This window comes from Onychomys torridus, chromosome 13, assembly GCF_903995425.1.
Source record: "Onychomys torridus chromosome 13, mOncTor1.1, whole genome shotgun sequence".
NCBI lineage: Eukaryota > Metazoa > Chordata > Mammalia > Rodentia > Cricetidae > Onychomys > Onychomys torridus.
Genome location: NC_050455.1, coordinates 62,937,443 through 62,950,271, shown reverse-complemented (window position 1 = coordinate 62,950,271; position 12,829 = coordinate 62,937,443). Strand labels below are relative to the sequence as shown.

The 12,829-nt window shown below is 44.0% G+C and overlaps 1 protein-coding gene across 1 annotated transcript in view; it reads right to left on the bottom strand.

The window, feature by feature from the left end:
• Nucleotides 1–12,829, bottom strand: part of Myo5b (myosin VB) — a 302,139-nt gene that overhangs the window by 158,940 nt on the left and 130,370 nt on the right. Inside the window, exons 3-4 of the mRNA XM_036205228.1 lie at nt 12,358–12,529; nt 9,491–9,635 (exon numbers count right to left, since the gene is read on the bottom strand). Coding sequence (XP_036061121.1) covers nt 9,491–9,635; nt 12,358–12,529 — 317 coding nt within the window. The remainder of the gene's footprint in view (nt 1–9,490; nt 9,636–12,357; nt 12,530–12,829) is intronic.

Below are 12,829 nucleotides of genomic sequence, written 5' to 3'. Positions count from 1 at the left end.
TGTGCGTGTGTTCACAGGTACATACACAAACACTCACACACTTGTGCGTGTACACAAACACTCTTGTTGAAGCATAAGAAGCTGCCCAGGTGGAGATGGGACACTGACTGGGTTGGGTCTGCGCTATGGCGCCTGCACAGAGCACAACAGAGTGAATGAGCAAACGCACAGGCTTCAGCAGACTTAGAGCCTTGAAATTCCTGACTTGAATCTTGTCCTAAGAGATGAAATAAATGGCATTTGGAGACCAACGAACTAGCTACCAACTAGCTGGCCCTCCATTTAATGGGAACTTAATCAAGATTAACATTTTCGTGTGTGTGTGTGTGTGTGTGTGTGTGTGTGTGTGTGTGTGTGTGTGTGGTGTCCGAGATTGAATCCAGAGCCCTGTGTAGGCTAGCTGAGTGCTCTCACTGAGTGAAATTCCAAGCTCATATTCTTAACTGATGAAGAGCCAAAAACAGAATCATCACGTCTGCAGATGTATCAAGCTAGAAATAATGTATCTGATGCAAAAATTAGAATGTAAAAAAGAAACACTCAAGGAATCATAGCAAGTTCAGTGGGATATACTAGAGAATCCTGATCTCCTCTCCCTCTCCCGCCCCCTCTCCCTCTCCCGCCCCCTCTCCCCCCCCCTTTCTCCTCCCCCCCCCCCCTCTCTCTCACACACACACACACACCAAACACACAAGAGCAGGGAACAAGGACAACAAATCTTAAGGTTGTTAGAATTTACATTGACAGAAAGTGAACCCACAGTTACTTGGAGCTGATAGGGTGGATTTTATCTCAGGAAAACTTTGGGAGTAAAGGAAGTATTATCTTGATTGTGGAGTTTGTTACTGAATTGCATACATGAATCAGAACATGTTAACCTAGATGCCCAAAATGACGAATTGCACTTTACGTGGACATTACTGCCATTCATTTAAGACTGAGGAAGGAGTAACATCTATAGCCCTTGAGCACGGACATGCTTGAGAGGGGACACAAGTTTAACGCATTACAGACTTACTGAAAAACAATACAGTGACCACTGAAAGTAAACACATTGTGTCTTCTTTCTCAGAAATCCAGTGTAGGAATTAACTTCATTCCATTCTGAAAAACACACCTAGTGCCCAAATGAGGAACAGAGAGGCATCTGAGAGACAGTGGGGATGGCTACCCAGCACCTAGAGGTCCTTGCTGGATATGCTGTCCAGCATTCTTCTTTTTCTTTTTTTCATTTTTTAAAATTTATTTATTTATTTATTTTTCTATTATCAGCTTGATACAGTACAAACTCTTATCCTAATAGTGAAATGTTTCACTGAGGCTTGCCCAGTGATTGAGTAAAACCAAAACTTATTATAAGACACAGTCATCCTAGGGTCCCCCCTGCTATGTAGCCTCCCTGGTTGCTTTATATTTAGTATCCACTTATGAGTGAGTACATACCATGTTTGTCCTTCTGGGTTTGGGTTACCTCACTCAGGATGATATTTCCTAGTTCCATCCATTTGCCTGCAAATTTCATGCTGTCATTGTTTTTCTCTGCTGAGTAGTACTCCATAGTGTATATGTACCACATTTTCTTAATCCATTCCTCAGTTGACGGGCATCTAGGTTGTTTCCAGGTTCTGGCTATTACAAATAGTGCTGCTATGAACATAGTTGAGCATGTATCTTTGTGGTATGATTGAGCATTCCTTGGATATAGAAATTGAGAAGCTTTTGTAGGGCAAAGGACATGGTCAATAAGACAAAAAGACAGCCTACAGAATGGGAAAAGACCTTCACCAACCCCACATCTGACAGAGGACTGACCTCCAAAGTATATAAAGAACTCAAGAAACTAGACATCAAAATACTGAACAATCCAATTAAAAAAATGGACTAAAGAGCTAAACAGAGAATTCACAAAAGAATCACAAATGGCTGAAGGACATTTAAAGAAATGCTCAACATCCTTAGTCATCAGAGAAATGCAAATCAAAATGACTCTGAGATACCACCTTACACCTGTCAGAATGGCTAAGATCAAAAACACTAATGGCAGTCTATGTGGGAGAGGATGCAGAGCAAAGGGAACACTCCTCCACTGTTGGTGGGAGTGCAAACTTGTACATCCACTGTGGAAATCAGTATGGCAGTTTCTCAGAAAATTGGTAATCGATCTACCTCAAGACCCAGCTGTCTGGCATTCTTATGCCAGACAGTGATAGCTGCAGACTCTTTTCTAACATGCGTCTTATGCCAGACAGTGATAGCTGCAGACTCTTTTCTAACATGCGTCTTATGCCAGACAGTGATAGCTGCAGACTCTTTTCTAACATGCGATAGATAGTGCTCCACGTCTAAAGGCCACTAGTGAAGTTATCTCCTAAGTGTATGATTTTCAATCGGAATTTAACATCACAAAGGAGGCACTGCAATATGTCACTGTGAAAGAATATGTCCTTTTAGGTGGGAATCAGCACAGAGTGCAACACTCAGGACATGGTTTTAAAATCATACACAACATCAGAAAAGAAATAGAGCTGCCCCTGGGTCTACCATCTGTGGCTCCACCTGTACCATGTGTTAGTGCAGTTACGAGTCACACTTAGGTCACATGTCATGATAGAAAGGCAAGTAAAACTCCATGCAAAGATCAGCATCCACCAAGTCAGTGAGTGATCCATGTTACTATGAAATTCAGCCAATCTGTGCTGCCCACTTACAAAGATTCCAGGGATTTTCTCCCTCTCATGCAACAACAGTCAGTGATGTGATCTGTCACCTTTAACATGTAGGCCACAAAGATTGTGACAGACAGCTGCCAATGACTCCTCCTAACTTCTCATTGGATTTGATTGTTGCAGAGGCAAGAACTGTGCTCTCCTTAAAAGAGGATGACCCTAATCAGTGGAGGGCAGGGACCGGGGAGTATCCATGAACACTTAGTACTAAGACCACAGGATGGAAGCCCAGAACTTCATGCACACAGATGACTCACAGCAAAGCCAAACATATCCCTGCCTTGGTCCACCAATGATGCTCTCACACAGAGAAGATGAAGGCTGCATTGGGAAGCATTTTATACCCCTGACTTCCAGGAACCACAAAAAAGAATCTAGTAAAGAGGAAAAAATAAAGCAACATATTGTTCAATTTAAAAGATGATCTCAAAGCAAGCTGTGAATTTGGCTTACAGATAATTGTGCCAGGTTTGTTTCTTTTTTTCCTCAAACCATCTTAAGTTCTACAAATCTGTAGCTAAAAGAGACACTGGCACATCCCAAGTCTATTCTCATGCACACAAGAGTACTCTATCTCGACGACTACAAACTTGTCAGTTCTGTTATTTCTACCCCAGAGATGGAGAGTGCAGAGCTTTCCTTTTTTCCTCTCATTAGACCCTTATTAGTGGTGCAGAGAGGAGCCAAGGTGCCAACTTTTTGATGGTCAGTGACTATGAATGAGCCTCCCATCTCCCGAAAAGCCCTTCTTTCCCATCACCACGCAGAGCTCTCTTTGGCTTTCTGCGGGGTACTTTTCTCACTGTGGAAACTCATTTTCACCAGGTTCCCCTGGAAGGTTTTTCCATCCTCTACCAACTCTTTGCACTTGTTTGCATCAAGCTAAATAAGATGTCTCCTCTCAAAAGCCTGATGAGGGCCTTGAAGTAGAACACTATTTTCAGTGAGCACAGGCTTTCCCCTTCCCGGGCTCCATCTCCAGGAAGATTGGCAAGAGTGTGTGTTTCAGCCATTGCCAGGAGTCAGTCATGCCACTGGAGCACGCAGCTGCACTCCCCACCCCTGAGTTCCAGGCAACGGCAATTCCATTTTTCATTATTAGTCATGCCTGGGCAGCACTGAGGAGACAGATGGGCAATGTGGGTGCTCAATTACCTTGGCTACCTGAGCAAACAGACTTGCTTTGCAGTGCTTCTATTCATTTTCAGGAAAACAACTCAAAAAAACACCAATAGCCCTTTAAAAGAACCAGACCCAGCCTGCTCAGAAAGATGACCACTCCCATCAATGAGGCTGGAAAATGCACCAAACTAAAACTCACTGCAGAATCTGAGGTACTTCTGAACCACTTTGGGGAGAGACCTAGCTCAAGACCCTCAGTGTGGCCTTGGGGACCAAAGTCTGTTTTGTTTTAGCAAGCCCATGGCAGCAGTCAATGGATACCTGAGGAGGTGGCATTCTTGGCTAACAGAGGAGGCTGTGGGCAAACCCACCTGGCTTGGATTCCACCTCAACCCATCTGGTTTAAAGACCTTGGAGCATTGTCTGACCCATGTCACAGGGGTAATGAGTCTTATGTGAAACTGTGAGAACACTAATGTGTCGATTACTTTTATACATTCTTGAGCAACAACCACTTGTCCTGGGGTTAAGTGTGAGGGATATAAGAAACAACGCCAAACTACAGTCTCATACTTCATTCTCTGCTGTCCATTCTGCATAGGTAGATAGTTAACTTATGACAAAACAAGTTTCTTCTACAACAAATGAATCTTCTCCTGAGAAAGCATTCTCATCTTGGGTAACAGCACAGTAGAGGCAAACGAAAAGACCGTTATGAAACCCGAACCACCAGAGAGAAGCTGTTCTCTGAGCAGCACATACATTGCATCGTGTTCTTATCCAATCATCAAAAACATCCTTATTGCTCTAGTCCAGTGTTCACAAACAGTGCTGCACAGAACATTGGTCCCCTGAGATAATCTCCGAAAACAGTTTTGTGCCTAAATATGATTTGTAAACCCAGCAAAATGCAGCCCATTGGTAGAGACTCAGAATCCATAAAGGTCCTAGGAAGCTCTTCTGGGAAGATGCTCCACTTTATGGTTATCTCCTACACTCATCTGATCATCATTTTGCCTCTTTAACAGAACACCTTGCTTACTCCAGTGGACAAAGACCTCTAGCCTGGGCTCACGTCTGTAACTCACAACTCTTTATGGTCCACCATGAAGCTAAAACTGCCTGTTAACTGTGCCCAGACTGTCTTTTTTCATAATGACTTTCTCAATACAACATGCGTGTGCATTGTATACACACACACACACACACACACACACACACACACACAACCACTCACATCCCACATCAGAAATCACTTCCTCATGATGCGTCCTTGTCTCTCAAACTGCAAACCCCAATGTCTCAGTAAAGTACAAGGATATCAGTTTGGATCCCCAGTGGCCACATAAAAACTTGGAAATGGCAACATTAGCCTGTAATCCCAGCACTGATCAGGTAGACCAGAAGGATCATTAGGATTAGACAGACCAAACAATCAGTATTGAGATGTCCGATGAGAGACATCTCAAAAAGTAAGATTAACTGAGGGAGATACCCACTGTCAACCTCTGGTCTTTGCACACATGTGTGCACATATGTATACACATGCACACAAACACATGTAAGAAAACTGATAATCTACATCGTATTCATTTGCCTTGACATTTTGTATCAATGGAATCTTAAAATATAAGGCTTTTGGATCTCTGTTCTTTCAGACGCCATGTTTCCAAGGCTCATAAAAATAGTAGTATGCACACCAGTTCTTTGTTCCTTTTTATGCCCAAGTAACATTCCATTGTACGTCTTCATTTTGTTTATCCATTCACTGAGAGATAAACATCTAAGATGTTTTTAGCTGGTACACTTACAAATTTGGGGGTACGTTTTTCTTTATTTTGGATCATGAGGCCATATAAAAACTTTAACTTTTTAAAGAACTGCTCATCTATTTACCACAGTGTCTATACTAAGTCACAGTTCCATGACAAATGTGTAATAACTCCAGCTTCTCCACATCCAGGATGACTCCTACTACATGATTCTGAGTCTGGCTTCCAAGAGGAGCCTTACTGTGATCTGGTCTCCAAGTGTCAGATGTCCCACTTCTGAGGTGACGTTCAAGCTGATCCACCTGCCTAGCTGACCCCCTTCTCACTCCCTGCATCAGAGCAATTCTTCAGGACCAGACAAGACCCTGGTTTTCTCGGTGTGTCTGCAGCATTGTCTCAAAACTCTATTCAGATGACACTGGCAGTAGTTTGTTTTGTTTTTCTATTTCTAGTTTCTAGTTATTTCTGTTTCTACTTTCCACAGGTAAGAGGTTCGGGGTCTTCCTGTGTTTTTCCCCCAACAGTAAGCTCCTCAGGAGCGGAGTAAAGTATGACCTCAGTTGATGCGGAGTCTACTAAAGACTAAGCATTCACAGACACAATGCGAGGATGGAGCTGAGGCTAGGAAAAAATGATGCAGATGGCATTTGGGTGTCAGGTCAAGTGAGAAGAGCCTTAGGTACTGAGCTGAGCAGTGGGGCAAGTCCCCATCCCTACAGAACTAGTTCTTCCACAGAGTCACAGGTGTGTTATTTCTCACTATAATAACCACCTCCTTTTTTGTGAATTCACATTTATGCCCAAGTCTAGACTTGGTGGACATGGTTGGGACAGTGACCCAATCCTCTCTTCCTGGTGTTCCCTCTTTCTCGCTCAGGTTTTAACAGTCTCCTCTCTCTCAAAGAAGCTAGAATCACATGTCAGAGCCAGAAAGAAAACACAGTCTCCAATGAAGGAGTCCCCAAGTCTGACAGTGACTCCACTAACACAATAGAGCTCCTGCCTGTGGCCATATGCCCTGGGGTTTATGCTACCATGTGTTCATGAGCAAATATTCAATTCAAACTTCCATGAAATAATTTCACCTCACCATGGGACCCAGTGGGTATGACTATAAACTTTAAAACCTCAAAGGAAATTCTTAAGCAAATTCTGTCTCCACTTTAATATCGGAGCCTCTTACTCATCAAGTTCACTACCCTTGGCGAGATGGGTACACAGCACCAGCACCCTAGGCTCCTACATGCCCACTCCTTCCAATGGGTGTCAACATAGACCAAGCAAGCAACATAACCTACGTGTAGTATGATCATGAGCCCAGTGGTAGGCACAGAGGGAGAAGACGCACACCTCAGGGAATCCATGGGGCTGAAACCAGAGGCTAACAGTCTTGCAAACCCATCTGATGGGCTCCTTGTGGCTACTGAGAGAGGCTACTCCATGCCTCTCCTAAGCACCTCACTGTTGGGTTGGGGAGAAAACACTAGAAAACTCTAAGCTGCTTAACTGCAGAAAGCAGGAACAGAAACCCGTGGTGACGTATTTTTCTGAAAATATCTTTTGCCTTTGAAGAGAACAAACTTTTTCTAACTGTATTTCTAAGTTAATAAGATGCCTTGAAGTCATTTAATACTATGCACTGAACCTGCTTTCCTACTGCATGCTTGGCCTGTTTACATTAGAACACTGTAGCCAACCTTACTTGTCTTGGATTGCCTATGTAATCAGCTTTTATAAACCTAAGCTAGTGCATCACATAATCTTAAATTATATACTCTTCCATTACCTTAACCCAGAATTGTATGGGGGTGGGGGATGGGAGTTGGGGTGGTGTTGTGGTAATCACATTTACTAAAAGCAGCCAACATGTTGAGAACAACCTTAAAACAAAACAAATATCCCATAAATGTTGTAAGCAATATGTGGTTATAGGATGTAATTTGTTAGCAGTTTGAGGTGCTATTCTGGGTCAGTTGGGGTCAGTTAAGTGGCCTCGTCCCTTGTAAGATTCTGCTACATATCTGTAAAGGTTCCTCATTTCTTTCCCATGCCATGCTTTCTGTAAATAAGGAGCAAAGCCCTTTGTTAGGGACAAGTATACACACAGATGTAGAACAGACACACGTAACAGGCAATCCAGTAACAACAAACTACAGACAGAGAGCAGACAGGAGAAGGAAGAGAAGAATTGAAGTCTGGGCTTGCTCTTGGCCAAGCAAATCCAAGGGGAATTATCTGCCTTCGTTCCTTAATGCCACATCAACGTGAAATCTTCACTGACATGCAGCAACTTCTGGAATTCCTAAGTGTGACTGGCCCAGTCGACAACATCTATAAAAGAACCAGGTGAGGGCTTTGTCTCTCTCTGTGCCTGTGTTTGAACTCTGTCTGTTAGACAGTCCAGCACCATGGGACCCCAATCTCCTGTTTCAACAACCATAACAAGAAGACAGGCCTTCATTTCTCACACCCAAAAAGTGCATTCTCCTCAAGCACAGGGCCCTGGCCAGCCCCCAGGCCTCTCTCAAGTGCAACACACAAGGAATTCCACAATGACTAGCACAGGACTGTGTGCTGGCTCACACATCAGTACCCACCATACTCCCCGTCACAACTGTGAGGAGGGCTGTATCAACAGGCAGGCCAGTCCAGGGTGTCTGGATCAGCCCTGGAAGGTGAATTTGGTGCTTGGTGCATGGCATCACATTATATAGGGCAAAGGTGGCAGTCACCACATTTTGGACACATAATTACAGATCACTGTTTACTAAATTTCTTGGTTCCCTATCATTTAGAAGGAGTATAGTTGCTATTTGTAATGAAGGAGATTTTATATGCTGACTTATACAAATGATAGAACATTATAATTTAGAAAGGAACCTCAGAAAAGTCCTTCCTCATGAAAGATCTAAGTGAACTAATATGTATACAGTGAAATTCATTGTAGCAGAGACCCCTTGGAGTAGGAGTCTCCTCCCACAAAATTACCCACTCCTCAAAAGTCCATCTCCCCAAAGGGCTTTGTGATATTGGGGCTCTATGCAGACACTCTAATTGTGGCAGGAAATACCCAATCCACAAGAATCCAGAACCATGTAACTAATAGGGAAATGCATTTCCCATGGGCACTGATTAACTGATAAAATATCATCCTCTTCTTAGGTCTGGGTAGTCTTAGAACATCAGAAGCCCATTCTCTAATGACACAGATCCACATCTATTGTTCAGAACTAGAGAGAGAGAAAGGAAGGGGGAGAGAGAGAGAGAGAGAGAGAGAGAGAGAGAGAGAGAGAAGAGGGAAGAGAGAAAGAGAGAAAGAAAGAAGAGAGAAGAAGAGAAGAAGAGAAGAAGAGAAGAAGAGAAGAAGAGAAGAGAGAAGAGAGAAGAGAGAAGACCGCTTAAGCACCCAAACAGAACTCTAATTTCAGGCTAAAAACTGAAATGCAGCTGCTCACACGCAATTCTGATTTCTACCCGCAAAGCTTGCTACCTCAAGAAGTTGTCAAGGAGTCCTTGTTTCTTCAAGAGTCTTCAGTGAGAGGGTGTGGACTGGGCTTCACTAAGTGAATGGTGATGCCATGAAATGGTTCTATTACAGCAGCAAGGAAGAAAGCCCAGAAGCAGTCAGGGAGAGGGAAATGCAAGGGATTAGTCCATGGCTCAAACCTGAACTTAATCTAAGCAAGCCCTGTTTCCAGGTACACACAGACAAGAGAAAGAATCGAGGGGACAGAAACCTGGGTGGCTTTGTTTCCAAGAGGCTCCTCAAGTCCCAGCCTCACCACCCTCTGAGTAACAATGGTCAAGAAAGGAGACACTCCCCTTCATGTGCCTCTCTCAGGGAACTGCAGAGCTGAGGTTGTCTCTCACCTGGCCATCTGCTTGTAGGCTTCTTCTGCCACAGCAAAGATGTGGGGGTCCATGTCACCCATATTTTGGCCACTGTAGGCATAGATGACATCTTGTCCATAGATGGGCAGCTGCTCATATGGATTGATGGCAACCAGCACAATACCTGTGAACAGACAAACAGCCCGCTAAAGCACCGTTCTCATGTACTACAGATGAATAACTGGAGGCGAGGGGAACTCTAGCCAATCGACTACAGAAAGAACTATCTGTGGGCTCCCATGATTGGCCCTTGTGGTGAAAAGAATGACTGGGACATAGTCCAGGCCTCAGGCTGTCCCACAGGAACCCCACAGACACATTCACAAGTACTCCACAGCCGAGTTCATAAAATAGACACAAAGTGTTGCAGGACCAGAGAGAAGAGGAGGCTTAACTAGGTGGAGCTCCAGGCATCCAATTGGTGAGAAAGAGGAGGGACTGTAAGAGCGTGAATTGTTGAGACCAAGATTGGAAGAGCACAGGGACAAATAGCCAAATGAATGGAAGCACATGAATTATGAACCAAAGGCTGTGGAGCCCCCAACTGGATCAGGCCCTCTGCATAAGTGAGACAATTGAATAGCTTGAACTGTTTGGGAGGCACCCAGGTTGTGGGACCAGGACCTGTCCTTAGTGCATGAGCTGGCTGTTTGGAACCTTGGGCTTACACAGGGACACATGCTCAGCCTGGAAGGAGGGGACTGGACCTGCCTGTACTGAATCCACCAGGTTTAAATGAATCCCCAGGGGAGTCTTTGCCCTGGAGGAGATGGGAATGGAGGTGGGGGATGGAGGGAAGGTGGGGGTGGGGTGGGAGGGGGGGAGGACAGGGGAACCCATGGCTGATGTGTAAAATTAAAACACAAATATAATAAATTTTAAAAAGGAGAAAAAAGAATACTACTACTAAAACAAAACAAAACAAAACAAAAAACCCGCTACCTGAGAATTAAAATCTAGAAAAGACATTTTCCCTTATTTATATTTGAGCTTTTAAACAAAAATATAAACTTGAGGACTGCACAGCACAATTTACCTGTCATCAGTGACTGTGTACACTGAGTACTTACTTAGTCTCTGTGCATCTCTGCTATAAAGTGGGGATGACATACATATGGACCTGGGACTTCCTCAAGAAAACACAGGCATCGGAGAGAAGGGAGCCCCGAGCTGTGCCCTGCATGGGAGCCTCTGTGTTTCCTCTCTATTAGATCACACCTCGAATCCCTGCACCCAGCTCTCCCAACATCTGCACGACAGCAGACTGAAACATGTTGACAGAGCAAGGAGCAAATCCTGTTTGGTTTTCAACTGCTTTTGTGGACAGGTGAGGCAAGATGATTACTGAGAATGCACCAAGGAAAAAAGCAAATTCCATCTTCAAGACATGATAGAAGTATGTCTTTTTCTCTCCATGACATTACATTCCTTATATCCAAAGATCCATGGACTAAGGTACAAAAATAGACTATTTCCAGTCATCTTGGAAAGATGAGGAGGGATCTGCCACTTTGAGAAGTTTCCCTTCTTAGTGGTCAAGTGGGAAGGTAGACATACGCATGTCTGCTTTCAACAGGAATTTGAAAAAATAAAAAAATAAAACAAAACAATAACAAAAAACAGCACAAACGGAATCAGAGCCCTGAGAAATCGTACCGAAGCTAATCACTCAGATAATACTCTTAGGAACAGCCAGCCATACAGGTTCTTCTGCTCTTCAGGGGGTTCAATTTAATCCACATGACACTCAGATGAAAATTTAATCTCCTGTCCTGAGGTCATCTATTTTCCCCAAATACTGTAGACCTCTCCAGAGCAGAGAGGAACACTTCCATGATTACTGCAATTCTGGGTGGCACTGGATTCTCTTGAGAGGTGACAGGACATGGGATCAGCTGAGCAACCTCCCATCTGTAGACACCAAGGCAACTCCAGGGGGGGATTCCCTGAGACTGGACAACTGATGGTCATTTAGCCCTTCTCCTAAAATGAGAGGCTTCACATTGGAATGGTTTTTATTTTTCCCCCTGAGTTTCTGTAATTGATATTTCTTCTAAATTAACATTCACTACTGACAGGTTTCTGAAAACCATTCCTTCTCAGCAAACCAGCTTACCCCTGCCAGCTAAGTAGCCAATCCCCAAGGCCAAGTGGAATATAAAAGTGTAAAAGCCCCTGGTCACCTGAGCTGTCACTGCAGTTACAACAAGGCCACGATCTTCAAGACAACACCTCAGACATTCCACACAACACAGTCTGGTTCCCTACCAGGCCCTGTTTTCCACAAACAACTGCTGGAAGGTTCTGTTCTAACATACTACTACACAATACTCAAGGGTAGCTGGGGGGGGGGGGAGGCAGAGAATAGATCAAAATTTGGGCTATGCACACAGAAATTTCAAGAACATTAATTTCAGGACTTTATGTTTTAAGCATTTGTTACTGATTTCGCGCATTATTTGTACAAAGTCTTCAAGCACCACATTTTTACCTTGGCAGTGAGACACCAGCAAGGAAGGCAGTCCTTTCAGACAGAAGGGGCAAACAAAATTCACGTGGTACACATGCTTCAATGATGAGGGCATGCTTCAAAGTCAGGGTACTACGACAGACTTGCTCTTCTACAAGCAACTACAACCAAGAGCCTAAGCCAACTTCCCCAGCACCTGTGGCCACTTCTCTGGCAGAGCTATTATTAACATTAGGCAACCCACTAACCATAAACCTCAGTGGGTCTCATATGAAAGGGTCATGTGCATGAGAACAGAGTCCTGATTCTTAATGTTTGAGTTTCACAAGTGCTGGTTAACGATGACACACACACCTCAAGCAGGTGCTCCACTTACCACAATAAGTATAGATGTGGTTGGACTCCAAGAAACGGACCTTTAAGTTATGCAGAACTGCAGGCTCATGGAGATGGCTGAGTGCAGTGAGGTCATTTTCTCCTACTAAGATATCTGGGTTCCTTAAGAACGGCAACTGGTTATTTTGGACATCAATTGGGTATTCCCGAATCTAGTGACAAGGAGGCAACAGACACAAAAGAGCAAAGTTATGAAGCATTTCACTTATATTTGGTGTCCCAGCTCTTCAGCTAGGATCACCATCTTGGCAAAATCCTAAGACACAGAGATAAGGAATGTTCTAACGAAGACAAGATGGACGCAATGCCTATGGTTCCCACGAGACACCGGGCACTGTGGAACTTTGATTATGTAATCCCAGCGCTGCAAACACAGAAGACTGGCAGAAGAACGGAGGAGGCTCAACCGGATTTAAGGGTATTCGACTGTTTAATAAAGAGGACCCTGGACT